This window comes from Ictalurus furcatus, chromosome 2, assembly GCF_023375685.1.
Source record: "Ictalurus furcatus strain D&B chromosome 2, Billie_1.0, whole genome shotgun sequence".
Taxonomy (NCBI): domain Eukaryota; kingdom Metazoa; phylum Chordata; class Actinopteri; order Siluriformes; family Ictaluridae; genus Ictalurus; species Ictalurus furcatus.
In genome coordinates this window covers 31,855,165-31,868,358 of record NC_071256.1, presented here as the reverse complement: position 1 = coordinate 31,868,358, position 13,194 = coordinate 31,855,165, and the positions used below count along the sequence as shown (strand labels likewise).

At 37.6% G+C, this 13,194-nt stretch overlaps 1 protein-coding gene across 1 annotated transcript in view; it reads right to left on the bottom strand.

Annotated features, from left to right (window-relative positions):
• The window catches only part of crhr1 (corticotropin releasing hormone receptor 1), a 170,228-nt gene that overhangs the window by 26,088 nt on the left and 130,946 nt on the right, over positions 1–13,194 (bottom strand). The window contains exon 7 of the mRNA XM_053614612.1: positions 3,969–4,089. Within this exon, the coding sequence (XP_053470587.1) occupies positions 3,969–4,089 (121 nt within the window). The remainder of the gene's footprint in view (positions 1–3,968; positions 4,090–13,194) is intronic.

Below are 13,194 nucleotides of genomic sequence, written 5' to 3'. Positions count from 1 at the left end.
CACAAATCAGGTAATGGATATCAGGTGAGTTGACAGTAATGTCAGGTGGATAACAACAATCTAGAACTTGCGAGCTTCCATGATTCAGCCTGTGAGTTATTAATAGGTCAGTAAGTTCTTTCACTCAATGCACATACTTTTTTATTACAGTCTCTTTGAAGAAAACTATTTACACATCTCTCAAGTCATGAGTTACATGAATGAACAGCTTCATTCACATGTTTCTTACAAACGGAAGTGAACATGACAGGGCATGTTGTGGTGTGATGTGGCCTGATGTGGCCGGAGTTACCACACTGACGCACTTCCTGGAGTGTTTTATTTCTCTTATACCACAACATTTTGCTAACAAAAGCGTTTTCTTTTTTTTTTCTTTCTTTTTTTTTACATTTACGACATCGAGCAGTTAGTATGGCAAAGCAAACAAACTTCTGTTGTGTTATGTTAATTCATTTTGCCAGCAATTTACTTGATTTTGGCAACAAAAGCTTTTTTATTTTCTACATTTATGATGTCAAACAGTTTGTATGGCAGGGCAAACACACTTCCGTTGTTATGTTAATTCATTTTACCAACAGTTTAATTGATTTTGGCAACAAATTATATATTTTTAATTTTTTTTTTACACTTATTAATAAACAACAGTAATTTAAAACATTTTCATGTTACATTTAATGCCAAATGTCTGGAAAACAAGTTAGTTCCTGTTATCCTTTACATTACTGTAGCTATAACAATTTTTTCCCCCTCTTTTTTTTCTTAAAGTTAATAAGTCAAAAGAAAATACACAGCTTGTTACAGGATGTTAACGAGAAAACGGGATGCATAAAAATCTGTCCTGAAGACTTATTGACTGTTAGTCTTTGTCACTGGAGACTCCTTCCATAAATATTTCCTTAGAGAAAACATCTCAATATGAACAGTTTTACATGTTTCTTCGTGAAATAACACCATGTTTTTAAATCCATGTATTATCACTTCTAAATCATTACTACAAATGTATAATAAAGATCCCATTTTAAGGCATTTTAAGCTCTGACTCAGGATCACCACTCAGAGCCTGACATGAACACTTTCAGACTGTAATTACATTTACTCCCAGATAACATGATTGCACCATTATCCCTTGCCTTTCAAGAAAAGTGCAGTGCAGAAATTCAGAGGGGGGGGGAGAGAGTGTTTGATTCGATCGTTTCTATTTTAAAGCGCACTTTCTCCCACATACAAGATGCCTACAAGTTCTTGATCACTCTATGAGGAGCTATCAGTAACGCTGACCCTTTGGAAAGAATGGCGAATGCTGTTTAGCCCCTGGATGTACATTTAAACTACAGTGAATTAGATGAGACTAGACGGTACACGCTATATCACAGAGTGTGTACGGCACAGCAATGTGTACTGTACATCCAACATGTGTCGAGCAGTTTGAAAACACGGAGCCGTATGGCAGGGCAAACATACTTCTGCTGATGTGTGTTCGAGAGGTTCCTCTGGGTCTGCTATTGACAAGGCGTTATGTTAATTAATTTTCTCACTTTTGAGGAGTTCATTAAAGTAGCACACAGAAGTGTGGGGGCTGGGGGCGGGGGGGGGGGGGGGGTTAATTGACTAGTCTGGAGTCTCATCTGACAGCTACTCAGTGCTCAAGCTGTTTATTCAGGTACATGAAATCTCTCTCTCTCTCTTTCTCTCTCTCTCTCTCTCTCTCTCTCTAACATGCACACACACCAATGTATGCTTGTAAGCCAGCCGGCATTACAGGTCTGCTCAGAGTCTCAGACGGACCACAGAAACGGCATGCATTGTGCCAAAATTGGGCCTCCAATTCAATAAATATATAGACAATGTGTATATATGTATGTGTTTGTGTTAGAGTGAGGAAGGTGGAGACAGAGGGCATGAGGCTACACAGTCTGTGCTACGCGTGGGAGAGGAACTGAGAGCGAATGAAGGTTTGTATTAAAAGGGGGCGAGAGGATGTGAAGATTTACAGTACACATATGGGAATCTTTGCTATCTTTGTGTGTACTGTAAATGTCGATTCATTTTGGCATGGTATTTTAATTTGCCTTGTGCCATCTCAATTCTCTGCTTATGTATATATTAAAGAACTCAGAACAGAAGGCATAATCTCTGAACTTACTTGCTCATACTGTAATATGTGTGTCATATTTCTACATAGCAGGATCCAGTTTTGATTGTTATACTGTATGTGAGGCTTATATTTATACCATGGTCTGTCTGAATACTCGATTCTGATTGGCTGGAAGGTGTGCTTTCAAACCGTGTAATGCACAGGCAGTTCCAGTCAGTTTAATCACCGTTCTGAATTAATGTGCTGCATATAAACAAGTGTAAACATAGTAACATACAGTTATAGCTGCATACAGAAGTTAAACTCAAAGCTTCGTTATGAGTAGAGATGTGGCACAGATGCAGGTAATTCACACACTCACAATCTCTCTCTCTCTCTCTCTCTCTCTTGCACTGCTTTATCTCTGTGTATGATTTAGAGCAGGCAGAATTCTAGATCTAACGATCCATATACCCATTGAACTTGAACTTGAACTATATAAAACATGTAGTGAAAATTAACTTCTTCTTATCCCTTCAGTCCTATTTTCCACTGTAAACATCAATCACAGCTTTAACTTGTCAGTTATGGCAAGTGATCATAGTATGAGCGGGATAATCCACGGCTAAGTGTGCATTAGGTTCTTTGCCCCCATGTCATGCATTAAAATAGTGTAATGCTCACCTAGGCGTGGATTAGCCCTTACATGTATTTTACATTTTTTTTGGTTGAGAACCTTTGCACCATCAGAATGAAGGATTTCCCCTTTCCAGTGCTGAAACAATTCAACAGTAATGGATGCAACATTAATGACATCTCTCTCTTTGCACTGGTTGTTGATGTTACCAGAGCAATGAAGCGAGGAAACGGAAGGAACAACAGCCGTTTAAATTTGAAAACCCAACAGGATGAATGTCATTTTTTGACAACAGCTTTTAAATCATCCACCATTTCGGATATCTACCTTGTACAGCCTCAGAAGCACTTTGCTTGTGAATTATCCAAAACAGCATGTTTCTCTGGAAAATATGTGTCCTACACCTACTTTTTTACTGCTGATGCGTGTATTTATGTATATACATTATGTGTGTATGTGGATGTGTGTTCATATTTTGATAATATTTACAACAAGAAATCTATCAAATTCTATCCTATATTAAACATGTTGACTAAATGAACTTGTGCCAATTGAGGTAGGAAAAGGGCTCTGAATAGTTATATTTTATTTACAATTACGGGTCATCCATCTGTCCATCCATCCAGTACTTTCTGTACTGATTATCCTACACAGGCTCGCGGGGAGCCTGGAGACTATCCCCGGGAACTGAGGGCACAAGGCAGGGGATAACTTTGACAGGGTATCAACCCATTGCAGGGCACAATCACACACGCACACACACACACACACACACACACTCACAATCTGGAAATGCCAATCAGCCTACAATGCATGTCTTTGGACTGGGGGAGGAAACCGGAGTACCCAGAGGAAACCCCTGAAGCATGGGGAGAACATGTAAACTCCAGGCACACAGGGTGGAGATGGGAATTGAACCCCCAAAACTGGAGATGCAAATGTGCTAACCACTAAGCCACCATGCCCTTCTATTAGGTATTTAATTTTCAACAAGCACCTTCCGACATCTCATTTTATTAAATAATTTTTTTGGAACTGAATCTTAAATGGTCTTTTATTGTGGATTTTTTGTTCACTACTTGGGTCTCCAACACCAAGTTACACTCTATATAGTGACCATGTATACTGAACAGGTTGGCATTTAGGATTGAGAGTGTTAATGTGGATCGTGTTTAGCATAAAAAATGCCAAGTAAAGTTGAAGATCAATAATTAGATGTGTGTGTGCTTGATCGTATGTGTATGTGCTTGCACTCACCACATTGCTCTCATGCACCTCTGGGTTCATGGTCAGTTGCACTACGAACCATGTAGCATTGCGCAGGATGAAAGCCGTAATCAGATTCCAGTGAATGATGTTCCTAAGGCAGCGGATGCTCCTGTGCACACACAGAGAAAATTCCTTTAATCACTTAAATCCCTTAAACTCCTAGTAGATCATCTACAATCTATGAACTCCACCTAGTTCTATCAACTTCACATTTAGTTCATGTTAAATTAAAGGTACGCTAGGTAACTTTTTTTTTTTTTTAAATAAACAAAATTTAAATAATGAGTAAGTACATCATAAATCCATCTTCCAAAGCACATTTTTGTCTTACTCTGATTCTGACAGTAAGCCTATTGTAAGTATTTATATTTTAGAACTGTCGGGATGGATTTCGCAGGAAAATGCGTACATACGTTATACACCAGTGCGTGTCTCATCATATCCATAAACAGAGAAAAGCAGCAGCCTATCAACAGATTCTCCACAACTAGTCATCTATTTACATTAAAGGTACACAATGTTATGTATATAAGTACCTTTACCTTTAGCCCTCTAGTGGTTAAAAATAAAACTGCATGCATTTTTTGAAAGAACACTGTGCTTAGTTGTGCTTCAGCTCTGCGCGTCTGTGCGGATAAATATGGTTCGCGGCACTGGTAAGTGTGAGGGAAAATGGATATACGCCATTCTTTCTTTTTTTTAAAAACTACTAAAGGGGTTGAAATTGAAACACTAGTGTTCTTCCACAAAATGCATGCAGTTTATTTTTAACCACTAGAGGGCCAAACGTTACATAGTGTACCTTTAATGTAAATAGATAACTAGTTGATAATCTGTTGATAGACTGCTTCATGATGTACTATAGATGTTTTGTAGTGTGTCTGCTCTGAAGTGTCAAATTAAAGTATTACCTAAATATATAATAGTATTTCTCCTTATTTTGCTATATGTTTGTGCATTTGTAAAATCCAAAATCCATGGTTAATGCAAACTTTGTATTCAGCTCTAGATCAGATATTTTTCTGAATATGAAATAACTCAATTTTTCCTAGGATATATTTTCTGGACATATAACGGACAATGACATTTCTGTCATTTGTCATTTCTGCTATAATAATGAATATATCTATATGAATGTGTATATGTATAATATATGTGAATATGTATAATCTAATATGTTATATAGTTTTTGTTGCCAAAATATTTTGGCTTGACTTTTATATTCCACATAAATGTCCCATTTGCCCCCATTTAAGATTGAACATCATATGCATGTACTTGTATATAACAATACTTGTTAATACAACACTGAATAAATATGTTTTTTGTTGAATGATCAACTCTCAGCATAATCAAGAAGTATGCAGAATGTAATTGATGGCTTATAGCTAAGATGACATTTAAAACCTTACAGTATTGTCCTATTAGAAAAACTAACCATACCATTTTGTGATTACTCTCCACATACACACACACACACACACACACACACACACACACACACTCGCACACATGAAGGGGCTTATATTAGGAACCCATCCACCGCCTTTCAGTAGAACACCTTTGTCCTGTTTTTCTACTTTATTTCAATGCTGCACAAATGTTGTGGAAATTGGACCCAGGTGGTTGGTAAAGACGTTTCTAGGTTATGTATGAATGCCTATTGTGTGTGTGTGTGCGTGTGCGTGTGTGTGTGTGTGTGTGTGTGTGGGTATTACGTGCTTAGGTTTCGACAACAATGGATGACAAAAACTGTCTAGTATTGCTTGTATCTGGTGTGCATCCAAGAATCAAGTACATAGTGTACTGTGCATGGCTGCTGTCAGGACAGACAATTACAGGGTCGTGCTTTTTATTTATTTATTTATTTATTTATTTATTTTTAGTTTAAATAAAGCAGATTACCATAAATAGGCTAGCAGTCTACTAAATATCCAGGTCAAAGTACAAAAAAGAGAACATCAACTTGTGTCCAAATTTTCTTTTTTTTTTTTTTTTTTTTTACAAGACATCCTGCTCTTGCTCTTACAGATTAGCTTGCTAAAAACATATTGCTCAACCAGAAACCAAAGCTGCAGATAAATCCGGTCAGAAACCCAAGACGGCGTTAGCACATTGACTTCAGTATGTTCTGGAAGCTTCTCTGGGGTTTCTGTTTGTGTCTTCAGGCAGCTAGGATGATAACATCCAAAGAACTTTTATTCACATGTTTGCATACATATTCAATCACCATGTTTTCTCTGAAACAAATGAATAGGTGCTCGCTGTTTGACCTGGTCATGCAGCCAAAATATCGATGATGCTTTGAAAAAACAAATTCTTATGTACAAGAAAACATTCACATAGTTGTATACAAAAAGCAATTCTCTACAAATAATACATTTACAATTTGGGTGTTAATTAACAGGGCATGAGTTACAAACTTGTTTATCAGAAAATTGAAACTTTACTCAGATTTGTAGCTCAAAGACATAAGACTTGACTCAGATTTCAGTTCATAGACTTGAGACTTGACTTGGACTTGTAGTACAGAGTCTTGAGACTTGGCTACTAGCTCATAGACTTGAGACTTGACTAGGACTTGCAGTACAGAGTCTTGAGACTTGGCTACTAGCTCATAGACTTGAGACTTGATTTGGACTTGTAGCTCAGAGACTCAAGACTTGACTCTGACTTCGGCTCAAAGACTTTGGTTCATAGATATGAGATTCAACTTGGACTTCAGCTCAGACACTTGACTTGGAGTTCTGAGACTTGAGACTTGACTCCTACCTGTGGCTCAGAAATTGAGACTTGATTAGGACTTGTAGTTCGGAGACTTGAGATTTGACTCACACTTCAGCTCAAAGACTTGAGATTTGACTTGTAACTCAGACACTTGAGACGTGACTCTAAATATAGTTCAGAGAAATGAAAGATGACTTGGACTTGTAGTTCTGAGAATTAAGACTTTTGACAGTGACCTGTGACTCAAAGACTTGAAACTATAGCTTAAAGACTTGTAGCTCAGAGTTGTACATCAGAGAACTGAGAACTGACTCGGACTACAGCTCAAAGACTTAAAACTGGAATCAGACTGGAGACAATTTGGAAATGCATTTGTCTTTGTCATTTATCAACATTAGCTACATTTACATCTAGCCTAATACTATCCAAGGTGTGTTCCAGGGACAGACTCTCGCTTGATGAAACCTTTCCAATGTTTGAGTCATATGCATATCTTGCATTTTTCCATACTCCCTTTTTCATATTCTGGATATTTCTCTGTTGTCTACATACCTAATGTGCTTCACAAAGATCAATAACACACCACAGATCTTGTCTACTGATCTCTTTGTCTCTGCCTCCCTTGCTCACAAAAACCCACCCACCCACACACACACACACATGCGCACACACACACACACACACACACACACACACACACACACACACACAGATTCTCTACTTAATTCTGACAGTTGAAAGAGACCTGTACAAGAGCAGAAGGAGAAGCTGGAAAAACACTAATGGGCATAGCTCACTGTCAGCATTTATATGTGTGGTGACCTGGAAAAACCATATAAGCAATTTTGAGAACTACATGGTTTCGTTTGCACATTCACAAGTAAAGCCAAAGCATTTTAAAGTCTGAAATGAAATACAGAAAATTGCATTTGAAGATTGTATTCCATCTGCACTGAAAGACAGCAACACACTGATTTATTGATTTCATTCACATTTTAATTTCATGTGTAATAAATCAAATATACGAATTATCATAATGACTATTAAAACTACATCTATCTTTATATCAGCCTTGCTTCACAGCCTACAACCAGACAGGCCAGCAGTCATTCCATGCTTAAAATCAGAATAGTTGATTTGAAATAAAAAGGACAACCAGATGATTAAAATGATAATATTTACACCATAGACCTTAATTAATCTACTAATATACTAACTGCCCTAATCTACGTATATAAAGTTAAACATCGCTAGAATTATAAGTTTACAATGGGAAATGTACATATAATCACTTTGTTCATCAGCAGAATCCACATCAGTCTCTCATCACCTGAGGTAAGTTTCATTTCAACAACTGCACGGTCCTGTAGGTTCATTCTGTACAACATCAGACACTATCTCACAGAACAGGCTACACAGCTACTAGTCCAGGCTCTTGTCATATCAAAACTGGACTATTGCAATGCACTGCTCTCGGGCCTCCCAGCCAGCTCCATCAAACCCCTTCAAATGATTGAGAACGCAGCAGCATGCCTCGTCTTCAACACGACAAAAAGAACCGACATCACACCCCTCTTCATCTCCCTCCACTGGCTTCCTGTAGCCGCCCGAATCAAATTCAAGGCCTTGATTCTCACGTACAAGACCTTGTCTGGAACAGCACCCCCCTACGTCAACACTCTCCTTAAGGCTTACATTCCCTCATGCAATCTGCGTTCGATCAATGACCGACGCTTAGTAGTATCTAATCAGAGTGGCTCAAGGTCCCTTTCCAGAACTTTCACACTAACTGTCCCTCAATGGTGGAATGACTTCCAACCTCAATCCGGACCACAGAATCTGTCACTATCTTCAAAAAACAGCTAAAGACCCACCTCTTCCGTGAACACTTAACTAACCCCTAATAAAAACAAAAACAAAAACAAACCCTTACTCTGGCACTTACACCTCTACTCTGTGCACTTTGCTTCTTCTATAACTCAATTAATAGATCTTGTATGGTAGCACTACTTGTATTGTTCTCTGCTTGATATATCACTTTGCTTGTATCTTCTCATTTATAAGTTGCTTTGGATAAAAGCGTCTGCTAAATGAATAAATGTAAATGTAAGTCACTCGCGGCGTATAAACACAAGCCTTATCATCACGTCTTTTCTCAAATGATCTCTGCTCATGCTAGCATCCATGCTAAAATAATCACTGGTTAATTCATTCAGTTTTTTTTCTGTTGACAACAACTTCCAAACCTTATATTAGGTCGTTTAAACATTTTAATACTTTGTCCACTATCATCTGTACAGATTGCAAAGTGCTCTTCTCTGTCTTGATCATGATGTAACAGCTCAGGAGCATCACAAACAATTTGACAGCCTTTATTTGATTGCAAACTGAATCGATTAGGGTTATATCCATTACACTATGACATGTAACTACCCAACAATTTTATCAAAGCCTGACATTCACTGTGTGAGGAAATCACACTTAAGCCCTGTCTGGATGGGATTACATTTAAATGGGGGTTCTGGAGTAATTTCCTATTTTACAGGTGCTCCTCTGTGACAATTTCCTTCCAGATTGTTTATGATTTTCTCAGGCCTCCTCTGAGAAATTTACAAGCAGAATTACTTACTGTTTTGTGCCAAACTTAGCAGTCACATTATAATTGTAGTCCTGTCTGGATGCAAATGTCCGTCATTTTCTACGCAGGTGTCACCTCGTTTTGGAAAAAAAGATGTTTGACTGCTGCTACTTGCTGTATACAGTCTCATAACGCAGGTATCAGTGACCCTCCCCCAGATAGTAATCTTAAGTATTAAGTCACGAAATGAAAAATGGATGCTTCTCAAATACTTTAGGATTATTGTATTCTCAAATTGTTGCTGGAACTTTGGTTTGCCCCAAACTGAAATAATAATAACATCTCTTCTCTACTCCAGTGCACATCTGACTGCTTGGACATCATGTTATGAATGGAAACATGGTCATATGACTGCGTGATGTAAACATCCATGTTTGTAGAAAATACATCCTGTGAGAAACTCACATCTCGTTTAGTCATTTTGTTTCTGTCAGACTTGTATCACTGAGGAGACAAAAAAAATTCCCCTTGATAAACTAATCCAATCTTAATAAGGCTTTAAAGAGCAAGTTTCTAGACATTTTTATGCAGATGTCAAACCCCAATTTTGGTCCTTTTTTCCCTCCAGAATTCAGCCACAGCCACATCTAATGGATTTTCCCAGACTGCTTCACACTTACCATGCAATACAGTATGAAGGAAATCAATACCTGTCTGGTATCCTATAAGTGCCTTCCTATTCATCTTATTACTAAATAACCCTTCATGTCCATCTTTTTTTTTATTATTGAATAATTACTGGATTTTTACAAGAATTACTAATTACTACTAGGCCAGAATTCCCTATAAATTTAGATACTTGGCTAATAAAGGTACTTTTAAACATACAGATCCATTCCCTCATGCCCCAGATTATGATGCAACCATTTGAGTGCTGAGAGGACAGTGTACCATTGCCATCAGTGGACTAAAGTAATGTGTCTGCATTCAAAAAGAGTGTACTGAGCCCATAAAATGAAGCTGACCAGGGACTTGTTAAAAATCATTCTACTGAAAATGTGCCAAGGATGATGAGCACTAGGGGGCTGCCATAAAACCATGGGGTATTCTACATGTTTTTAAACGCCTGCTCTTGTAAATTGAACGCCCATCTGTAGAACACACACATACACCCACACACACACACACGCACACACTGCTAAGTTAAAGCATTCTCCGGTTTGCTTTGATGTAGAGATGAACGTGGAAATTCATTTATAGTGAGTAATGTATGGGATTTTAGGAAATCCTTTAAGATATCAGTTTACTAAAAAGCTTCCTTTGAACTCTTTTTCATCACCAGATAAAATACAGATAAGCAATTGTTTGTGCAATCTGCAGGATGAAAAGAAAGAAAGGTTGGTGCCTCAAGCTTAAACAGGAAAAAGAGAACGCATGCGTGTATGAAAGCAAGAAAACCAGTGTGTAGGTGGAAGTGAAGCATGAACAGATAGAAGACATCAGATTAGTATTTCATATGTACTGTACTGAATGTGCACTTTAATGAAAGCAATAGCTCATTAAGAATTAATCACATCCCCACACTGACTCTACATGTCAAAGACTGAGACTCATATGTAAGGATATGATAAATAGATGGCAAATATTCCTAACAAGGAGAACACTACTAAGAAGAATGCCACAAAGATGGTATTAAGGTTAAAAAAAAAAAAAAACCTGCTTTATGAGATGGAGAAAGAGATGGGGTAATAAAGATGTGGGAGAAAAATACAGCCCATTAAAATGCATGACTCTAATAATGGAACTATACATAGTAACAGGCTGAATTTGCTCCAAGCCTGAACACAGTGACAAAGAAACACAGCTCACTCACAGCTGCCCTGTCCATTTACAAGTTCCTTATCTATGCTGTTATTTAATTTGAGCATTAGAACAAAGCAATGAGGATGCTAACACTGATATCCAGCTCTCAAAGAAAGAAATAGGAATGGAATGGAAATACTGTAGGAATGAAGGATGGAAGATAAAGAAAGGAAGCAGAATAGAGAAACAGCAGAATACTCACCTGATAACAGTCGATAACTAAAAAGAAAGAAAGAACGATTGGAAGGAAGGAAGGAAGGAAGGGAGGAAGGAAAAAGCAAAGAAAGAAACCGAATAAAGGAGAATAAAGCAATGTATAAAGAGAAAGGAAAAGGAGAGAGACAGAAAAGCAGAAAGTGTGAGAAAATGAAAATGGACACGAAAGAAAGAAAGAAAGAAAGAAAGAAAAAGAAAAAAAGAAAGAAAGAAAGAAAGAAAGATTGGAAATAGAATGTAAAGAGGCAGGAAATAAGGGAAGAAAAAATGTATAAATGAGAGAAAGCAAGGTATAAATAGAAGGAAAAAGAGAAAGACAGAGCATGTAAGAAAAGCAATGGAAGAAAATGAACATGGGAGAATGATGGACAGAAAAGTAAAAAGAGAGTAAGAGTTAGGGAGGTGAGGGAGAGAACTGGGGCCTACAGTGTGCAGGTATGCACTGAGTGTATAAGAGATTTAAAGAACTTGGTCAGCTGTATAGCCTATACTAATCTACTGACTCCCTCCCTCCCTCCATCTCTCCCTCTTTTCTTTCTTTCTTTGTCTTAGACAGAAATAGAACTCTGTACATTAAGAGGTTCTAGCAAAATGAGTAGAATTGAGCACTAATATAATAAAATATGAAGCTATGAGCTGGCGTGAGAAATGCCAACAATGATCAGTGTAAAATCAGAATTATTCAAGCCATCATTCATTGCCTAAAAGACTCAGGATGTCGCTCCTGAGATGCGTCCAGCTGGGATACATCAAGCTTTTAGATACACACAGTGCAAAGTGACAGTGAAGCGGACCATTGGCTTATTTTTGCTATAAATAAACCCTTGTCAATCAAGTATGTGCACTGAAAACAGAAAAATGCTATCCATCCGTGTGTGAAGTTGTGTTGTGAAGCTGACAATGTAAATAGCCGTTTATGAGCTGTGGCTATAAATGATAAAGTTGGCAAATTGCTTACTGTTGTGTTGAGGAAAATGTTGAGTGTGTAATGTGATTTACAATATAATGTATATTTAACTGGTGCTAGTATCTGATGTACTGACATTCACATTTAGATGTCATATGATAATAAACAGTGACAATATGAAATAAATAAAATTAATAAAAGTTAAATATCACTCTGCTTTACCATGAAGAATAGGCCAGAGCTTTCAACTGAAAGTCCAGTTTCATGGCTTGCTTATGTCGTGTTTACCCAGATACCTCCCTCAATATTTTTCTGTATGATAAATGTGTTTCATAGGAGTTATTTGATGATAAATAAAAGGGTGTGGTTGATGAGGTGACATGACTGCCAATATATCTTACATTAACTACTAATACTTTAACTAAAATGATAGATAACGTCAGCTAGCTAGCAAATGGTAAGTTTGTGAAAATGATACAAATACAATTTGCTTCCAACATGAACAAGTACAGTGTCTATCATCAATATAGGCAGGTGAGAGGTGTCTGACTGGGCATATCTACTGCCCATGTTCCAGCTCCATTTTTTCAAGATGGCGACTTTGAATTTGACCAATAAAGGTTTCAAAACTGCACAATGGGAGTAAATGGCACCATGTTGTCCACTCACATATACAGCCATTGTTTGTAGTACACAAGACAGGTTAGTCTCAAGGCTACATACTATTGACCTTGGTTTTGTCATACATTCTGGTAATTTTTTTATGAGTTTGTAAATGGTTTTGAGCCTCGAGAAGTCAAATTAGCTAACAGAATTGAAAGTTCTTGTACAAAATGGTGGAAATCCTAGAACTGAATGATGCTGGTAGGCGGATTGGTTACTCTAAATTGCCTATGCAGGACTAGTGTCCAGGATAAAGCCAT